Raw genomic sequence first — 20,563 nt, forward strand, 5'->3', positions numbered from 1 at the left:
ATGACAACATTATGGTTTCAGTAAGTCCGGTCAACTTCTATATGACAACATTATGGTTTCAGTAAGTCCGGTCAACTTCTATCTGACAACATTATGGCTTCAGTAAGTCCGGTCAACTTCTACCTGACAACATTATGGCTTCAGTAAGTCCGGTCAACTTCTACCTGACAACATTATGGCTTCAGTAAGTCCGGTCAACTTCTACCTGACAACATTATGGCTTCAGTAAGTCCGGTCAACTTCTACCTGACAACATTATGGTTTCAGTAAGTCCGGTCAACTTCTACCTGACAACATTATGGTTTCAGTAAGTCCGGTCAACTTCTACCTGACAACAGTATGGTTTCAGTAAGTCCGGTCAACTTCTACCTGACAACAGTATGGCTTCAGTTAAGAAGAGATTGTGATCAGTGGAAACTACTAATTGATTAATCATTGAGCAAATGCCCACACTTGTCTATTCTTGGCCACAATATACATATCTGCCTAAAATTACCCTTTCTCTAATAGTAAAAACATCTTTTCCCTTTCCAACCAAACACCACTCACAAAAGAATATACACACACACTTTCTTTATCTTGTCTCAGCAAGTTTCTTCACGTCTAAGTTTAGACATTTCAAATGATGCTAAAATTTACAATGATGATCAGAAGGATCAACTTTAGTATCTGTACCTTCTAGATTTTAAAAGCACATCCGATGTCAGGAAACAGCCTATATTTTGGTTTTCACTCATTGATCATTTGACATGTTCAAAATAACACAACAACCTAATTGTATACGAATAGAAAATACAAGCTGTGCTGTCACTGGCTATACAAATACTAGAATACATGGATCTGGCTAGGTACTCTATAAATGATTGACAAGAACTATGGAAAGTGGTTATTATGTTATTGACAGAGCTATGAAGTTAGTTGGCTTTTGGCAGAGATATTTACTTTAACTGTAAATGGGATGACAAATAAAGAGGGTTGTAAGGTTTAGTTTTGTCAAAAAATTATCATATTTTCCATATTAGTCTAACACCTATTTTTTTTTGTTTAATGGCCAATAGTTGTTGATTGCATTCAAGTAATCAATAATAATTACAATTAGTTTTTGTTAAAAACATTTTCTATCTACTCTTCATTTAACATGGTAGACATCCTTCAGGTACAAAACTTTAGAATTAAGTTACTTCTTTAAGCCTAATCTATTATCTATGTAATGTAGTAGAAAACCAGTAACCAGCTGAAAATATGATAAATACTATTCAGTGTGTTTTTCCCTACAAATTTTCAGAAAAGACTAAAACTATATAAAGTAATTCTTTAAAAATAACTGTCCTTAGATTTTAAACTTTGTAGATTTTCTGTTAGTGAGATATCATTCAGAGGAAAATTAACCCTCGAAACTTACAGCACATTATCACGATTCAAAAAAAATGTAAATTCATTTTACAAGAAATGTTAAAATTACCAATACCTAAAAACAACAACAACTAACGACCAATGTTTAAGATATCAGTAATTCCATCATCTGCACAGAAAACCTACAAAAAAAAAAAAAAGCATACTATATTGAACAGGCAGTGTTTAAGAGGCACCTGAAGACAGTTGGACTTTCGTTATTCCTTTTCAGTGCTTCCTATCTAGCTAGAGCTAGTTGTAATTAAAAAACAGTCATATCAGTATAAACTAGTTACTGACATAGTGTTATACATTATTACTGTTGTTTGTCCAAATAAAGTAAATTTTAACAAACAGTTAATGATCAAGTTACTCATCAATCAAAATGTCTTTTTAAACAAATAAAGGAATAAATAATATTAACTTGTTGTAACCTTTTAAATTAAAATAATCTTCCCATAAGTAACACAGATTACACTGTAGCATGTGTAAGTTACAGTATTGTTTAGTACAGAGAAGACAAACATGAACAACACGCATCAATGTGACTAGTTATATAAACCAATATCCATAATGTTACATGCATTACACCAATGGAAGTAGTAGTAGTAGTAAGTATTGTGTTGAGTGTAAGTTCAGTTGGTATACAACAGGAACCAAACCTGTGACTCTTGAACCACTCATCAGTGGGCCATTCTGGTGCAAGTACCGAATAAACTCGAACTTCACAGAGCTAAAATTCAAAACTTAATTAAATTACACTACTTTATTATCACAGTATATGTCAATAAACTTGGCATGAAAACATAGCTTATAAATAAAATTTTAACACAAGGAAATATTTAAGCAAATTCTTAATCTTCTTCGTATCTAGATTATTTTTACCTACATACAATCTTTTTAGTTTCCCACAAATTATACACCAATACTTAAAACGTAAATTCATAGCCTCTAAAACTTCTTGCTCTGAGACATATGCAGAAGTGAAACCCACTTTATATGGAGAGTTAAGAATTAAAGATTACCTGTAGCTGTCTAATGGTTTCACCACCTTTTCCTATAATGAGGCCAACTTTTCCCCCTGGGATCATCATGTCAATCACCACTTGCCCTTCAGGTACTTGGTTAATATCCACATATGGAGGAGGTGGTCCTCCTCTGTTGATGATTTGAGTCATTAATTCTTTTGCTTTTCTGCAAAGTTGTCCAAAATCATGTAATTAGTAAATATTTAAATCACAATAGCATTCCCAATGAACTGAACAGTTCGAGTGTAAATATCAAAGTCACCAATGACCAGAAAAGTGAAAAGTTTCACAAGCTACCGATACTCCAATAAAGCCTTGCGTCTTTCAGAACTTGACTGTAATAATAAACAAATGGACATATTCAGCTGATCAGATAACACATTATATTGCTGTTTAAAAAGTTTTAAGAAGAAATATTTAAATTCTAAAACTTGAACAAGTTATATCAGTGTTTGCTGACCCAAACAACTTCCTCAATTTCATACGGCAAACTATTTGACTTGGCTAAAGGATTTAAGTTCAGGCCAAAATTTAGTCAGCCCAGAACCCTGCCTAGATTACCAATAGGCAATTCCCAGTGGTGACTACTGCAACCAACAAAATAAAGTAGAAAAAAATATATTCAATGAAAAAAATGTATCAAGTTGAAATCAAATGGTCACACACACACACATATATATATATAAAAATTGGAACTTTATAATGAACAATTAAATTTAAGAAATTTGAATTACCTTCTCTAAAAAAGTGTAAACAAAAAACTAAATTAACTTTTCTGAATTTTTTGAAAGGCAGAGTTAGATGCTACTTGGTCTGTTATTTAAAACATTAATACAATGTGGTTAACTATTTCCAATGGATAAAACCAAGGGATATCAGTAAATCCCTTCTGGTTTCAAAAAGGGTTAATTTATATATAATGGGATATAAAAACTTACTCTATGGACTGTCTGGATCCTGTCAATGTACACGCTCTATCGGGAGAACCTCCACTATCAGCTGCCATCTGAATCTTGCACCCTGATTCAGCCTGTAGCCTAGTGATTTGTTCCCCACCTCTTCCAATAACTGATAATAAAAAAGGGAAAAAAAGGGGAGGGGGAATGATCATTTTGTAGCAACACATGAACTACATTTGCAACAAACATCAATGTAAGACAAAAATGGCTCAAAACTAAGAGGCCAGAGTTTAGAAACCTACCAGAACTGAAGGATTAAGTACCCAGAGAATCATTTGCACGGAAATAGTTCATCAAAACATATTCTCTGTTTGTTAAAATTTTAATAACTGTATTACTCAACAAACTGATTCCAAAACATAACTATAATAAGTACCGACAATTAATAAAGTTGTCAGTATGTAAACTGTCTAACAGTATGCTTTTATTAAGTATTGTTGATCACCCTCCAATGATCACAATTTGTGTGAACTTGTAAAGGTTATTGTTGCATAGTTAGAAAACCAGAAAAAGTTTGAGTTAGGGGAAATTGTCTACTTTTTGCATGTTATTAGTCTATGTTCTTTAGTGCATTATTTAATTAAATAAAAAGTATTTAGTGGATTACTACCATTAGTATAAAAAAAGTAGGTTTAAGTGTCATCAACAATTGATAGCAAGAAAAAAAGAAGATTGGGTAAGTACTTTATTTCTTGTTATAAAAGTAGCAAATGTAAAAACATTAGATTAGTTAAGATTAAATTAGGTAAAATAAATAACAATATAATAAACATGTTTCACAAGGCATGCACATGGAAAGCTCATGGGTAATGTAATTTGATAGCATAACGTGAACCGCATGTTCCCCAAGTGACTTGCAATTTATAACGGTGCGAAATGAAAAATGCCCGTAATTAAGGGTTGACCGCTATATCTCGTTGACCAGTATGCGGATCTGGACTGTATTACAGAATCACAAACTTCTACCAGTGAATTTTATCTTGTATGCGTCTTCTCTATAGCTTATGAACAAATAGGGCACTGAACTTGATGTTTCTTACCTAGAGAAAAGTCTTTGTTTCCTTTACAAAACAACCATTTTGTGTGTGTGTGTGTGTGTGTGTGTGTGCTAATTTTTCCTACAATCCATTTTCTAGAATTTTAAAGACTTCTGAATGAAAGCAAAGTAGAAATTAGAATGTTATTTCAATCACAAGTCTATTCCAGCGCCTTTTATCTAACATCGAGGCTCACCAGGCTGGCTGAGACAGAACAGTTGTGGTCCAAGCATTATTTATATTATCATTGTCCACAATCAATGAGTGTTACGGTGTGAATTAGATTAAGTAAGTGAATTTTATTTAAGCTATTTACAACTCAGATTTATAGGGTAAGATTTAATAATTAATTCTTAACACCAATTACATTACTAGGCATTTTCATCAGAAATAAGTGTTCTGCAAATATTTATCACACGAGACATGTTACTATATGAAACGTAAGGAACTTTAGATACTTACGCAAACCAACCATTTTATCAGGAACTTTCCATTCTTCTACAGTAACTGCATTAGAACCAGGCATAGATCTAAGTCAAATAAAAACTCTTACAAACCAGTTCAAATCAACTGCCTTGAAAGACTCAAACGGACATTAATATTTAGGCATTACTTTATTCTGGAACTTTTAATTATAAGTAACATATGCTCTAAGATTTCCCCCCCACTTACACTATATTTAAAAGCAAAATGTCTCTCCTAACCAGTGACCATATCTTACAATACCAAAGAACACACAACACACTTATATTAATTTTTGTATATTGCAACTTTATATACACACACTTATAACAAATTACATTACAACATGCTAGATTATTGACCTCCTTTTAACTGTGCTTACCTTTGCTGATGAATGGCAGCTAACTGGGCACCAATGGCTGTATAAAAAAAATTGATTTATACAGAACAAGTTAATACATCAGTATTTTAGAGTATTTACTAAAGTTAAGATACAATGCATATACCATCAGAAATCAATTTCATTATTTTCTGACAATCTTTACTATACACCAGAGATATAATTTTGACTTCAAAATACAATTTTAATGCATCTTGAGATGGAGCCGATGTTAAAGTACAGTCACCTACATGAAAATATTTTAAATACGAGTAAATTAATAACAAGTCTTGATTTATCACTGTAATTTCACAAAACTACATCATAAATAGAATGTAATCAAATGTATTTTTAGATTTCTTCATATACTAATATAATCAACATTAGCTTAAGGTTGTAATTTGTCGTTTCACACAGCTGTCAACATTCAGAAACTGATGTCAAATATTTAATGGAGATTTCCATTCTTGAACATTAAAAATCACTTATATAGCTAAAGAATTTCTTCTCAAAGTTCTGAGACTTTTACTGGATTACATTACTTACTAATAACATGAGGGGTTCCCACCATTTAAGTTATAACCCACTTCTCTAAAATTATACATGTTGAAACATGTAATACATAGTTACTAATATAGTTTGCTTTGTTAAACTAAGAACTGTATTCTTACTCATCAAAACTGAGGTAAGTTATATATATGTTACTTTCCATGCTATTGACACACTAAGGTCCAATTTACCTTAAAATGTAATTAAAGATATAATATGCATTTATTTCCAGAGTTTCTGTATTATTCAATTATTAATCTAGTTATATAAATATAAAAAAAATTCTAACTTTTTGTTTTGTGTCCAATTTCCAAAAAACAAAAACCTTGCTTAGTACTTTTTGGGGATTTTGGATGTGTTTAAGTCAGTCACATCCTATTTGGATGGGTGAGTATAGTCTTAAGAGTTGGTGTTGGTGGGTGTTGACTGCCTTTGTCTAATATTTCAGTTTAAAATTAGGGATAGCTATGTTTGAGAACACCTATTTTAAACGATTATAAAAACCTCTGATCCCTTGCATAATCTATCAGTAAACTACTTCCCCAAAATTAGAGGATTCTAATTAAAGTAAGCTAGTTCTTTTATTTTTTTATAAACCTCAATTTATTGTCGTATGTGTTAATAGTGGTATAAAAATGCTTGCTTACTTGAAGTATGTTTTCGACCATTGGGGTGTTGTTTATATGCAAATTAACGAAAATGTGCATACACAGTAGTAATAAATAATATTTTTATAAAATAATATATACACACACGTGCCATATGCTGTGTTGTATGATAGGTCTGTGTAAATTAACCATTTTTCTAAACATGTTTATGAAATCTGAGATTAAAAGTAAAGGCTATTTAGAGAAAAATCTTTCTTGGATTTACATAACCCCATTTTTCAGTATTGTGTGTTTTGTAACTGAGTTCTAAAGTTATAGAATAATTTAAGAATACTTGAGTTAAAAATCATTTCATATTTTTTTTTTTAACAAGTTACCCATATATAAAGGAAGGTTCCAAAACAATGATTATTCACAATGGACTGACTGGTTATTGAAAATAAACTAGCTCAAAGCACTGGTTAATAACTGAAAAAACAACAACTATATATATTACATGTTATGTTATATGAATGTCTACAGAAACAATTTCCCCTCCAGAAGATTGTTTTTGTATTTGAATAAGTAATATAACCTTCCATAGAGTATAGTGAATGAGTTAGATTTTAGGCTACCAGTAAATACTGAGTTTGGCTCAAATAATATTTTTGGTATCAACTTGATAATCAACCAAGCATTTCATTGATAATATGGTATTTGTTGTTTTCAGCAACTACTACAATGGAAAATACAAAAATATTGAGTGCCAAACCAACTGATAAGTGGAATTTTCTTAACCACATCTGGGTTATTCAACTCTTCACAGCCATCTTTGTAAGAAAATAATCAGTTTTTCTGTACAAGGATTAGAATCTCACCTAAATAACATTTTAAAATTTGACCTTTTATAAGCAACAACATATCTGCATAATACTTACGATCTTTCATTGTTGCTAGCTTTTTAGGATCAGAACCACCATCTGAAAAGTAAACAACTATCATCATCATCATTCCTTTCCTTAAATTTGTATTATTAAAAACTAGTATAAAAGCCCCATCAAAAGTGACAGGAAATTAAAGCATACCAAATTCAAATCCTCCAATATGCATTTGCAACTTTGCCACCCATAAACAGACATAGGAAAAATAAAGGGCCTTGTAGCTTTGGGAAACCAAAGCCTATCATGAGAAATATCTCCTTTACCTAAAGATTGTCTCTTCCCAGCCAGCATTCATTGATCAGTTATTGTCTTATCACATCAACTGCATTATTGCAATAGTTCTCTTAAAACCACATTTCTTGTAAATACTTGATCATTGTTGAAAAACATATCTCCATGAAAGTCACGATTTTACCAAGCAACTACCTTACATGCAATTAATCAAAGACAAGTGCCTACAAATTTTCCCAACTCGTGAGCTATCTGATTAGAGAGGCAATTTTCTAGGGACCATGTTAAATTGATGTGTTTTTATGCTCTTAACCCTTTCTGTACAGCTGATGCATTGTATCCCTTTAAATACTTTTCTGCACAAGTCACGGGGGTTACATTCAAAATTCAATTAAACACCTTTACTATCAATGTATACGAATGAAATTAACATTATAATTATGTTATGATTCAAAATTATACGTTATCTAAGTTTAATCCTCTATTTCAAAAGAATCCTTTAAAAACTTTAATCTTAGATGTATTGTCATGTGACCCACGAGCTATAAAAATCTCTACTTTGGCACTCTGTATCTTCAATAATACAATGCCAGTTGTGTAGATTAAAAGATGTTTACGTAACCTATTGACACGTTCATTTCAAAGTTCTCCTGATGAATGCGGTTGAAACAAGTAATAAAATTTGTCAACTCCTAACCAGTACCACACCCCCACCTTCAGTAGATTTGTTTGAGTTTTATAGCCTACATGTAGAGGTTACATGTGCTACATTAGGTTACATTAGCTCATTTGACACTATAATCCAACAATGGTTGTTTTTAAATTGGCAAGCAGTTTTCATCACAGCGTACATGTTACTGCCTGTGGTATTGTTAGTTTCTTGACCAACTATAGCACTTATGGTTGTTTCTCAAATAAATATGTTAAGAGTCAGAGATAAAGTTTAAATTGTATTTAGGTCTTACTACTATATTTTAGTTATGTTTTAAAATGCATAACTGAAAAGTTTAAACACTTTTTAAATCTACATCATACTTTTCAGTTTTCATTGCTCATGATATTATGAGAGGCATGAAAATTTTGCCTAAGGGTTGCACATCTCTGCCAGAGACACTGTAATATGCCGTGAGGGCACTATTGACTTGTGTTGAGATAAGAATTAATTGTGAAGGACAAGAAAAAATAAAAAGCATTAAACATATATGAAAGGGAAAAGACCCAAAATTATGAATATAACCAAAACAATATCCTTAAACATACTCTACAAAAAAGTAAAAGGCATATACTTTTTTTATATTTCCTCATCTTAATCATTTCATTGTAGATTTATGGTAATAGCTAGTTGGTGATATGCTAGAGAAAATGAATATATATATAAACATTTACCTTAAAACAACTTTTTGGTATTCACTTAGGAGATTCTAGAGATTATATTATGCAAGGAAAATATGAAAACTAAAATGAAGAAAAGTATTTTTACACTTAAAATGAATATAACCTTGCACTCAAATTATTCAGTTTGAGTGCAAATAACTACTATAGATAAATAACATTAGTAAGACAATTAAAATAACAAAATCTTAATGAAGTTTTGTGAGGAATGCTCAGAGTTACTCTGTTTTTTGCATACACCTCATTTCCCATTCGAGGTGAAGGTGATACGAAATGTGTCAGCCCATACAGAAAGGGTTAAATACATTTCACTAAATTCTAATAGCACACTTATAATGCATTTGTTTGTTCAAAAACATTTTATTTTCTTAACTTTACACAATTTTCTGCAATGTTGATGTAACTAAGGCTGAATATCCAAGCCTTACTTTGAAATGTTTCTTCATGATACATTACTTAAAAACAGATACATGTACTAATCGTAATGGTAATGTTTGATATAGAAAACCTTACAAGGTCTTTATAGCAAAGTTTAGGTAATAACATCATAAATTAATTTGCTATACAACGAGTCTACTACATTATATTATACGAATATCTCATTGTAACTGTATTCGCTGCACAAAGCAGTTTCAGCTACCAGTCACTGAAAATGAAAGTTAATCAAAATTTACTAAAACTGTTTCAAAAATCCTCAATAGATATATATAAATATGGAAAAAGACAAGCATTGTCAAAGTAGGATACTTTTTATCTCTCTACTATTCAAGTTTTGTTGATGGAAAATTAGGTAGAAACACAATGAACAAAAGGTTTTCAAGCCCATAAAAACTATAAATAATACATACATCACTTAAAAAAAACAAAATTGCATACAAATCTACACAGTTATCTTGATCACAATAATTAGTGTTCTGTAAAATAATGGATTAAATCAATTAGTTGAGAGTTATCAACTAAAAGATAGTTTTTCAATAAATAGTTTGATTAATTTAAAGTTAAACTTAATCGATTAGTGTGACAAATCACATTAATAGTCAACTGATCAAAAGTAGTGTTTCCCCATTAGTTAATGTAATCAATTAACAAATTCTACTAATTTCCCAGCTCTAGATACAAGAATACACTTTGCTGCAAAATTATTCAGATGCTTTGGATGGAATTTTACTCCTTTACACATCTGGATGTTCTGAACAACCAGCTTTTACATCTTTAGATGGTTCTGCCTACAGAGTATCTCTTCATCCCTCTGTGTTTCAACATTTTTGTCATGTGTTTGGTTCCTTTCTTGATATACATAACTTACAACAACATGGAACCACAAGTTACCCATTTACTGGTCTCCAGTTCTGGATCTTTCTGCCTTGGTAGTAGATGCCAAGACTGGTCAAGATCCTTACATTAGAATTCTTTCATATCCTACATGGTTGTTTTAGTAAGTTGCCCTGTTCTGGTCAATACAGCTATAGTTTTTACTTTGTAGGAGTTGCAGTTACAGATCCTATTCCATTCTCTTGCTGGGAACATCTTTGGGGCATTCCAACAGTGTATTCATTACATTAGGATGTTTTGTGGTTAAATTTTCACATCTGACTTCTCTTGCTGAATATTAATCATCAAGTTTAAATGTGGAAAATGCTTCATAAGAAGCATCATCAACATCATATACCAAGTTACTGCTATGGAGGGTATTTACCTTTCAATTCTTGTGGTGTTCTAGAGTACTCCATTGACCCGACTGATTATAGGGCGATCTTAATATATGGTGACCCCCATTTTCAGAAAGCATGGGAAAGAAACAAATTGAGTATCATAATATCCTTTTCTATGTCTGCAAAATGCCTTTCTTGTAGTTCTGGCAGCAATAAAAGTGTTCATTTTTCTTCCTCTCACACAACCATAACTTAGTTGTAATCGTTATTGTACAGCCTAATTATTAATAAAAAAAACACTGCCTTATAATTGGGCCAATACATAATTTTTATGTGGGTACCCTCCTGGTTAGTATTTGATCTCAAAAATTGTTTTGGAATTTTTTTTTTTATTATTATTCAACTGGTGATAATGACCATTCAGTCAAGTCACCAGGTGCTTGGAAACCAATGACCGTATATACTAGATATACTATAAACTTGGCAATTAACTCCTCTGATCAATGTAAGTGATTAATTCATTAATTAATCAAATAAAACAAAATTGTTGTTTCTGATTATCCTAACTATCCAAGTTCACTGAGAATAATCAATTAGTTGTATGTAACCAATTAGTCCTGTCAGTACAAGTATGTCTATTCTAGGCATGTCATGTTTTAGTTTCATAAAAGTAGCATCAATGTAGTTTATAATTCAAATTTTTATATTATCTAGGACTTAATATAATTAAAAAAACTTTTTTTATAGAATTCTTAACCCTCACAGTGACATAAGATCAGTTTCAATTTCCCTCCCTTTTAGTTTTTTTCTCTTAAAACTTTTAACAACCCAACATATACACTAGTTGACACAATCTATATAAATAGTTCCAAAGTCCAATGTACAGTTTCAAGGTCTTAAGTTTGCCATTTAACAATATATCAATAAATTATCAACCACAACAAAAGCCTTACCCACTTAATATTAAGATTGTTTCAAAACCACACTATCCTATTCGACTTAAATGTTTATAACCAACAAAGAGAGGTTATTTCCAATTTCAAGCATACAACTGTCCTCTTGAAATGGATGTTACAGACGTCTGGATTGTGTATTGTTAAGCAAAGTTGGCACTCGTAGCATTTAACTTTTTTAAATCTAGTTACATCTTAGTTAAAAAGACGGTTAAATTATAATCTTAGAACATTTTATTTTAGCCAATTATGTAATCTTTATGCTTTACAATGCATATTTAATTTTTGTTTTTGTGAAAGAAGATAAAGCTTAGTTGGTTAAGTGACAAGTACAAAACTTTATACACGTAACAGACAGACGAGTGGATGAGAATCTGCTATTGTCTTCCCACTGTAATGTATTTGTTTCAGACAGGAAGGAACTGTACTGTACATCATACAAGGCAGACAATAAAACTTAAATTAAACTATGTGAAAGGATAAACAACTGAAGCTGTGATCAACACGAACTCAGTTGTGGAAACCAATTACAGAATGAAAGATGAAGACATTTTATTTCACAATTTTCAAAAATTCATTTCACTGTACATTGATGATTCAGTTAAGACTAGTGTTAGGTATATAAAATAACAGATTAATTATAAACTTTTGATATTAAATGAGGAGGTTCTAAAGGTTGTGCAAATGAAATATTGAAACTAAGATGAAATTTTTTTTATTTTTAGCATGAAACCATTTTTTTTATTAAACTAGTCACTCAGACTGACTTCATAAATTGATATTTTTAGTAAAAAATTAATCCATGTACAACAGACTTAATGTTTATTCAAATCTTGAAAATTTATAAATATGAATAAATTCATAATTATAGTAAACACAGCTATGTATAGCTTAATAAAAAACAGGGGGTGGTAGAAAACACCAGAGTTAAAGGGTTAATGCACCTGACAATCAATTAGCAGATTCCACTAATCATCTAGCTTTAATCCCATATATCACCCCTCAATTTTAAACCTTATCTGCTTTATATGTTATGTATATTTATATCCAGTCTTATTTTAACTAACACAATACATGAATTGAGCTTGTCACATGCATCGCTACAAGTAAGGCCAACAGTAAAACATGCAGGTGCTACAAAGGGTAGGCTGTGAACATAAGGAGTTAGATTTTTACAATCTTGGTTTCAGAAATTTTACATCACCTTGTATAGAACCACATAACAGATTTAATAACTTCTGCCTCAGCCATCATTTACAAAAAAGTTTCAGGCATACAAATAGAAAGAAACAAACAAATAACATACCTGATAAAAGATCCATACTGTCTTCTAGAGGACGCTTTGTTCCACCAGTGGTACCAGTATCACCACCACCAGGATTAATCTTTGCTGCTATCTGTTAAAACAACACCTTCAATTCTAGTAACTTATATTACTAAGTTCCTGCTAGTCTATTTCACTAAATCTAATATTGCCTATTTCACAACCTTTTGACCATATTCACACAACTATCTTGTTACAAGATAATGACTCACTCAAGATAAGTAAAACATTATTATGTTTGTGTATAACAATTCTTGAAACGATATTTAATGATAAATCAGTAATAACTTGGACTAAAATGTTGAGTGGGAGGATGGATTGGGAGGGGCATTTATAAAATGCTGCCAGTGCATTAAAAAGAGGATCTTTACACATAAATATTGTTTTGGCAACTTGATAACACAAAATAACAGACCTTGACAGTACGTTTGAGAAAAGAAAAAAGTTTGGATTAATCTTAATTTTTTTTTAATAATCCCCGAGAAGAACAGAATCTTTAATATATAATTAAACATTTAAATTTTTTTCCATCTATCTACATAATGACAATATCAATACAAAATTATACTTCTAAAAACATAAAACTGGCACTGAAATATGTTACAAAACCATGTTAAAAACAAACAAAATTGTTGAAAAACCAAGTAATTACAGTGTGATATTTTTGGAAAATAATGTTTTTATCCAAAACTAACTTTATTATTAAAACATATGTGCATGCCTAATCTTTTTACAGAATGTCATTCAACAGTATTATGCATTTGATGTCAGATTTCAACATTTCATGTTACAATGTTAATTTCACAATAGAATACAAGGATAATGAAAAAAACTCAAAAAACTATGGTAAATATTTAAGAAGTAGTACAGGTTACACAAATGCAATTTGCAAACTTTAAGGACAAGTTTTATTGCATTCACATGAACATCATTTTACTTGTTTGTTATTTATAGTCAGACTGACTTCAGCGTTTCAGACATATCTTGAGTACAAAAATCATGTACAACAGGACTTGTACATTTGACTAAAAGCTTGCCATATTTCATGAAGATACACTTTGTAAATTGGAATTATAGTCAATATTACTTCAATATAGGGCTGGTCCAATGGACCAATCCCATGCACATTCAGATAAATGGAGAAAATAACATTTCTTTGCATTCACATTTTATGGTCTTTTAAATGCATATGATGTTACATATTCATTGTCTGTGAAAAACAAATTACACAAAACTATTGCTAGTTTCATAAGCAATGTACAAGTATCTTTTCACAACATGAAAAATTTACATCTCCAGATCCACTTGTTCAACTGCTTGCTGAAGCCTTTTGGTACAAGTTTGGCAGGACAAACGTCACCCCTCTCCAAGGTTGATCTGTCTAATGAATGTTTCTCACCTTTATTTAAAATCTCTCAATCACTTAACTTGACCACTGCAAAATGTGTTTTCAAATAGTTTTCTACTTGAGGTATGCTTAGAGGTCAGGCTTATCGTTTGAACAGATAATTTATATTTAAGGGTATAAAAATACCCACTTCTTTTATGCATGTACATAATATCTTTGCCAAGTTTCAAGGATCTATGAATAGCAATGTGTCACAGAGGTCAGAGACTCTAGGGAAATAGAAAGCAATAAAACTTTGGACAAAGATTTGTCCAGTTTTATTGCTTTCTATTTCCCTTGCAGTTTTGTTTTAGTGCACATTTGTTTATATATATGTGATATATAATATATACTTCATATAAACAGACATTTACTTCATACACCAGAGTAAAGTAAAAGCTATTTCATAATATACACACCTTTAAATTGGGTATAAATTTACAGTTCAACATTAAAATAATTAATCAAATTAAAAAGACATGTTTTATCAGTATGCATTAATGGACAACCTCAAGTGATTTCTATCTACATCAAACATTCAAAATACAACTAAATGTGAAAACTTGTTTTGGTTGATAAATGTTTTATACGATCCCCAAAGTTCGGAGCTATGATGAAAATCATTTAATTTATCCTTTCTTCTTCATATATTTCTCTTTTTATACCTTTAAAGGAGTTTGTAAAGCAACAACAACAATAAAAGCTGCTGCTCAAAATGTATGTGTTTACATATATAAAAAAACTGAAAAATATTATAGAACAAAGGAATTTTGTGTGATACATTTATCATGCACTTTCAAGCTCAGTTCTAGACAACAAATTCTGAGGTTCTGCCATGTGGTGCCGAGTCCTCATTGGAGACTGGCTGCCTCTTCATATGTAACAGAACAGTTCCTTTACTGATACTACCAGTGGCCAAGAACTACCTGGTTTTATATTCTTGTACTACTTTGAAGTTTGAATACTCTACAAGCTTTATTCAGAACATTGTTCGAGGAGTTGACTTCCCAACAAGTTCTCTCTCACCATCTTTGGGGTAAGAACCATTGTGGCTATGGTGACCGGTGAATGTCAACGAGTCTTTTGAATTAAGTACCAACGTGCTTTTTCTGTTTCTCTGTCTGCAGTTCGGACATTTCATAAAATGTCTAATAAATTTAGCAATTTCCTTGATTTTGCTAGACACATTTCCAATAAAAACATCTTTCAATTTTTTGCATGTCTACTTGTAATGGTCTGTAACTAAGATACAAGCCTCCTTTTAACATCTCAAGGTTGCACAGCCTTCAGCCACATGGTGTAATTTCATTCCTTACTAATAAACCTACCAGAATCTCACTCCAAAATCGAATTACACTAATGCACAGAGTGAAACTGTTAAGAGGAGAGCTACCATCGTACATACTGAAAATTTTTAATTCTTCCTGACCCCGATATCCACTCAGTGCTATTACTGAAACAAAATTAAGATCTTCTAATGATCTGAAATTGAAACAACCAATAATTCTGGTCTGTTCCAAATACCATACCCAAAATAGCCAATAATTCTAGTCTGTGGTTCCAAATACCATACCCAACCATCATCAATTTGTTAGCAACAGCACAACACATGCAACAATAGCTATTGTTATGACAGTGCTTTGTTGCAATTAAAATTAGAAAATAGTTGAAAAACATAAGCTATTAACTCTTTCAGCATGGGGTCGGTCTTATGGACCGACCCCGTAACCATTTTATGCTCATTATAGCTTTCATGCTACAACTTTTTAAAATTAGTATGTGCATGTTCACAAAATTTGTCAATCAGTAAACATTACAAGGCTTTCATATGCAAAATATCAGATTTTTTCATTAAGTCTTAAAGTTTGTTAAGCAATGTTTTCTTTTTACTTTTTGCATGCTGCTTATCCAACATGCAAAGCAATTTTCATTTTAAGATTAAAAATACTTTTTATATGTCAGAAAATCTTCAAATTTTACAGGCAAAATCTTTAAGGTCCAGATAGTTACCAAATGTTTCCAAAAACAAAATATATTTTATCTGTTATTTTCACTAACGAATCTGTACAGGTTCGGTTACACCACCAAACAAATGCATTTCAATAAACTTCACTCAGAAGTAATTGCAGTTAATAAAGCAGCAAAGTGATTATTTTGGAAGTATTTTACTACATTTCCCTCAACAGAAGCAATTTAAATATCTTTCACCAATAAGTTTAACAGAAGAGCTGAGCATTCATATGTAACAGGCTGGTCTCCTACACGTTGATATGTTTTTTTCTTACATTTCTTGTGTTATTAGTTAAACATGGTCTTATAATCTTCCATGGAAGATTTGGCTACTTCACTAAGATACTCAGCATTGTGTGGGTGTTGAGAAGTATCCACTGTGTCGATAAGTATGACTCTCCATCGGTGCAATCAAGTGGATCACTGCAAATACTGCTCCACCCATCCAGACCATATTTCCTTGAAGGACTTTACTACCTTATAGCATTATTTGTTGTAGATAGTGTCAATCAAATCATTCCCTATATCATTTTGATTTGGTAGCTCATGACCTGGTCTTAGCTTTAATACTGTTCGAATAAACCTTGGGATTTCTACAAACCAAAAGGGAGTATTGGTTTCAATTTCTTCATCCAGTTCTCTTTTGTACGAGTTTAAAGTCTTGACTGCATGCATATCTAGTTTTGACAGAATGCCAAATGAGACTGTTTTTTAGGTTCAGGTGAATCCAAATTTCTGTTGGTAAAGTTGATGGTTGCATTTGTGGATTAGTTTTTTCATTGTCACCAACTTAAGACTATCACATCTTGATTATTAAACATTGTTAAAGTGCTGCTTCATTTGAAGATAGTGGAGCCCTTGATGGAGCAAATGCCATCATAAAGTGGATGAGCACAATCACCTACTCACCCCCACTTTAAGTCAACTGTGGCAGATATGCTTCCTCTTCAGGCACTGTAGTAAGCCTTTTGAAATGCTTAGACTACAATATGGGTGCACTAAGGTACTACAGGACACTGCATCCTCCTCCATCTACAGACATCTAGATTTTGTCTTACCACTTGGACCAAGATGGAACAGTGTAAAAGAGTGAGGTAGGCTCTGCACAACCATGCCTCACTTTTATGAAACCGACATGCAGACAACAAAAGCCCTGTGACAATAGATGAGTAGTACAGCAGCAGTTGCAAATACACTGGGAGCTGCAAGTTGCAGACTTGCACATAGGCAGATCAGGACATGTGATTGCTCTCTATCAAAATGAAGTAGCAGTGGTGTTCAGCAGCCTCCCTAAAGTCATCTTCAAATAACGGATGAACATGAATTCGAGCTTCAAGTCCCTGTAGCTCTTCCAAGCTATGCATTTTACTCTCATTTCAGCTTTATCAGTTAGTAGTTCTTGGTAAAATTTCCAAACAGGATCCTTTTTAGAACCAACCTATATGGCTGGTGTTTGCCTTTGCTGTGGTATACAAGCTCAAAACATCAATTGTAGATTGAAGATTTAGCACCAAACCATGTAGTCTACAAGGTTTAAAATTATTATATTTTGCATAGGGAGAAGTTTTTGATTTAAATCAATCCATCCTGATGTTAATGCTTTAGGAAATTGACAAAAAGTTTAATTTTATGCAAAGCTACTCAAATTCTACTTTTTGTCATGGTTTTGTTTACCATCAATTGGTCCTTCTATAGTTTAGTTCAACTATGAATTTTTAGTTATATTGAAGCTATAACACACCTTCTATCTAGAGCATGTTGATTTTGAGTATGCAGGGATCGAAATATTACATCCTGCATTCCCAAGGAATTTAATCCTGATCAGGAATGCATGGTCCATCCATATTCCTTTAGTTATGACCAATGAAGGTGAACATATCACAGAGAATAAACAAAAAATTAATGAGGAAATGCAACTTTACATGAAGGAATGTAATTTTCCTGATAGCTTTCTCTCGAGTGAATGTAATTTTATTTCATTATTTCTATCCCTTCTTCTTGCAAGTGGTGTATAAATATTAATGTTGTGAAAGATCATGTAGATTTATGGTGACAACTATTCAGAAAATGTAAGCCTCCTGATATAACAACTAAATAAAGAGCCTTCCTTGATCTTGAAAATAAGTTAGTTCACAGATCTGGTTAGAAAGAATTAATGCTTGATATTGAGATGTGGTTTAAATTTAAAATGTGCTATTTTCTAGTGAATCAGTTTTCTTCTGGTTCTTTCTCCTAATATCTCCAATATTTATTGAGATTAATAACATTGAGATTTAAGTTGTATTGTTTATTAACATTTGTACCAAAGTCCTGCCAGGCACTAGTTTACTGTATTTTTTTTGGTAATTAATAAAATTTGTATTCTAAATGTTTGAAAAATTTTCTTGACTCTGGTTGTAGGTGCATTTTGTTTAGGCCATTAGAGCCTGATGGATACCTGCAATAGCCATTCTCAATTTAGAAGCGATAGATTAGAGAGAAGGTAGCTAGTCAACAGCAAACACCACCAATGCTTGGTCTACTCTTACCAACAAAAAGTTAGATTTACTTCTCTTGCCAGCTGCCATTTAGTTGATCAAACCTGATAACTTGATAAAGCACAGTAAAATGTGAAGTACTTGAATAAGACAATGTTAATAATATAGATAATAAATAACAGAAAGGCTGTCAAACTTTGTAACAAACTGTTGGTAAAATTTCTGTATCTGAATACACGTATCGACTACTATGATGAGATACCCATCCCTAGTAAAAAGTAATCACCAAAGTAAAAGGTAGGTTGATATAGATATGACCAATACTATTTGTAAAGAGTTAACTCTTGCACAAAGATACTGTACAGGTAACAATTTCATACATTCACACCATATTTTAATACTAATAACAGAGCAAGTATTTTCAAAAAAGCTCACAATATAGGATTAAATTAAAGCTTAACAGTAACACAAATTTTGTGAATGCAAGACTGCAAGATTATAAAGTTTGTAAATTTTAATTCACTTAAAAAATGTAGTATAACTATAAAAAGAAAAGCTTTAACTGATTTTAACAAGGCATGGAAAATCTTTAGACTAAAAAATTAAAGTTTTTACTGAATAACTTAATAAACTGAATAACCACATATATCAAATTAGTTTGCCCCTGAAGAAGAAAGGTCCACCTTTCAAAAGCGCTCGGGTTATAGGTTTTTTATTCATTTCCATCAAGACTTCTTGAACCTACGTGTTTTTGTAACAGTAACATTATGAATATACTAAATTACTATAGTCCAAAGAACAATAGCTACTTTTAAGTTTTACTTAAAATTATATAATGATCCCTGTGAATTATTTAAAATATGGCAAAATTCTCTACGTATTATTTTAAATACAGTGCAAAGAATTGTGTAAGTGAACCCATGATGGATTTAACCAACAAGTAACACCAGCAACATCATTATTAACAGTACAAGTACTACAACAAGATAGTCCTTTGTTGCCAAAAAGTTAGGTTAGGCTTAGCAGCTCAACATATAGTTTTAGTTCTGTTTTCTAATTATTGACAATTATCAACATTTTTAAGACGTTATTTTTTTATATTGATATAAAATAAGGAAATAATACCTGTCGAGCTCTCTCAAGCGCATCCGCAAAAGCAGAATTTGTGTCGAACCCACCAGAAACAGTTGACTGAGGTGGAGCAACCGACATGCTGCGACACTAAAAATGGCGGAAAATGCGAATGAACAAAGCAACCTTGTGCTCTGGTTCTCAAGGGTTGTTATAAAACGTGGTACTGTTTGATAATCTTCTAATTCACTGTAATCGTGTTGAGTAGAAGAAGTGTAAAATTTTAACCATAGAAATTATAAAAAATAATAATTGAACATAAATGTTTTAAAATTTTAGTTGAGGTTCAGAAAAATAGCATTATTCACTATAAAATTAAATATGCATTTCACCTCATACATTACGCTCCACGTTTGACGCGAAGGAGAGCAGTTATTGGCTAGCTCAATCGTAATACAAAATTTACCTATTTAGGTTTAACGGCAAATACAAAACTATTTTATTTGATGTGAATAATTATAGTTAAATTTAACATATTTTAAGCTTTTATAATTGTATCTTTCATGGTTTTAAAAGGGATGACTAAATAAATAATTTTTAAGTAGCTTAATCTTCAGTTTTATGGAATATAAATTATTTAAAGAGAAAGGGATATAAAAAAGAAGTTTCTGTATGTTTTTTTACGTAAGTTAATTAAAGTTTTTTGTATAAGAAATAACAAAAAGGACTAAA

At 31.5% G+C, this 20,563-nt stretch overlaps 1 protein-coding gene across 1 annotated transcript in view; it reads right to left on the reverse strand.

Annotated features, from left to right (window-relative positions):
• The window catches only part of LOC106459819 (far upstream element-binding protein 1-like), a 30,024-nt gene extending 10,004 nt beyond the window's left edge, over positions 1-20,020 (reverse strand). Inside the window, exons 1-7 of the mRNA XM_022386363.1 lie at positions 19,886-20,020; positions 12,869-12,959; positions 7,332-7,373; positions 5,261-5,297; positions 4,879-4,946; positions 3,359-3,488; positions 2,418-2,586 (exon numbers count right to left, since the gene is read on the reverse strand). Coding sequence (XP_022242071.1) covers positions 2,418-2,586; positions 3,359-3,488; positions 4,879-4,946; positions 5,261-5,297; positions 7,332-7,373; positions 12,869-12,959; positions 19,886-19,972 — 624 coding nt within the window. The 5' untranslated portion in view covers positions 19,973-20,020. The remainder of the gene's footprint in view (positions 1-2,417; positions 2,587-3,358; positions 3,489-4,878; positions 4,947-5,260; positions 5,298-7,331; positions 7,374-12,868; positions 12,960-19,885) is intronic.
• Between the last annotated feature and the right edge of the window lie 543 nt (positions 20,021-20,563).

Source organism: Limulus polyphemus, unplaced genomic scaffold (genome assembly GCF_000517525.1).
Source record: "Limulus polyphemus unplaced genomic scaffold, Limulus_polyphemus-2.1.2 Scaffold664, whole genome shotgun sequence".
NCBI lineage: Eukaryota > Metazoa > Arthropoda > Merostomata > Xiphosura > Limulidae > Limulus > Limulus polyphemus.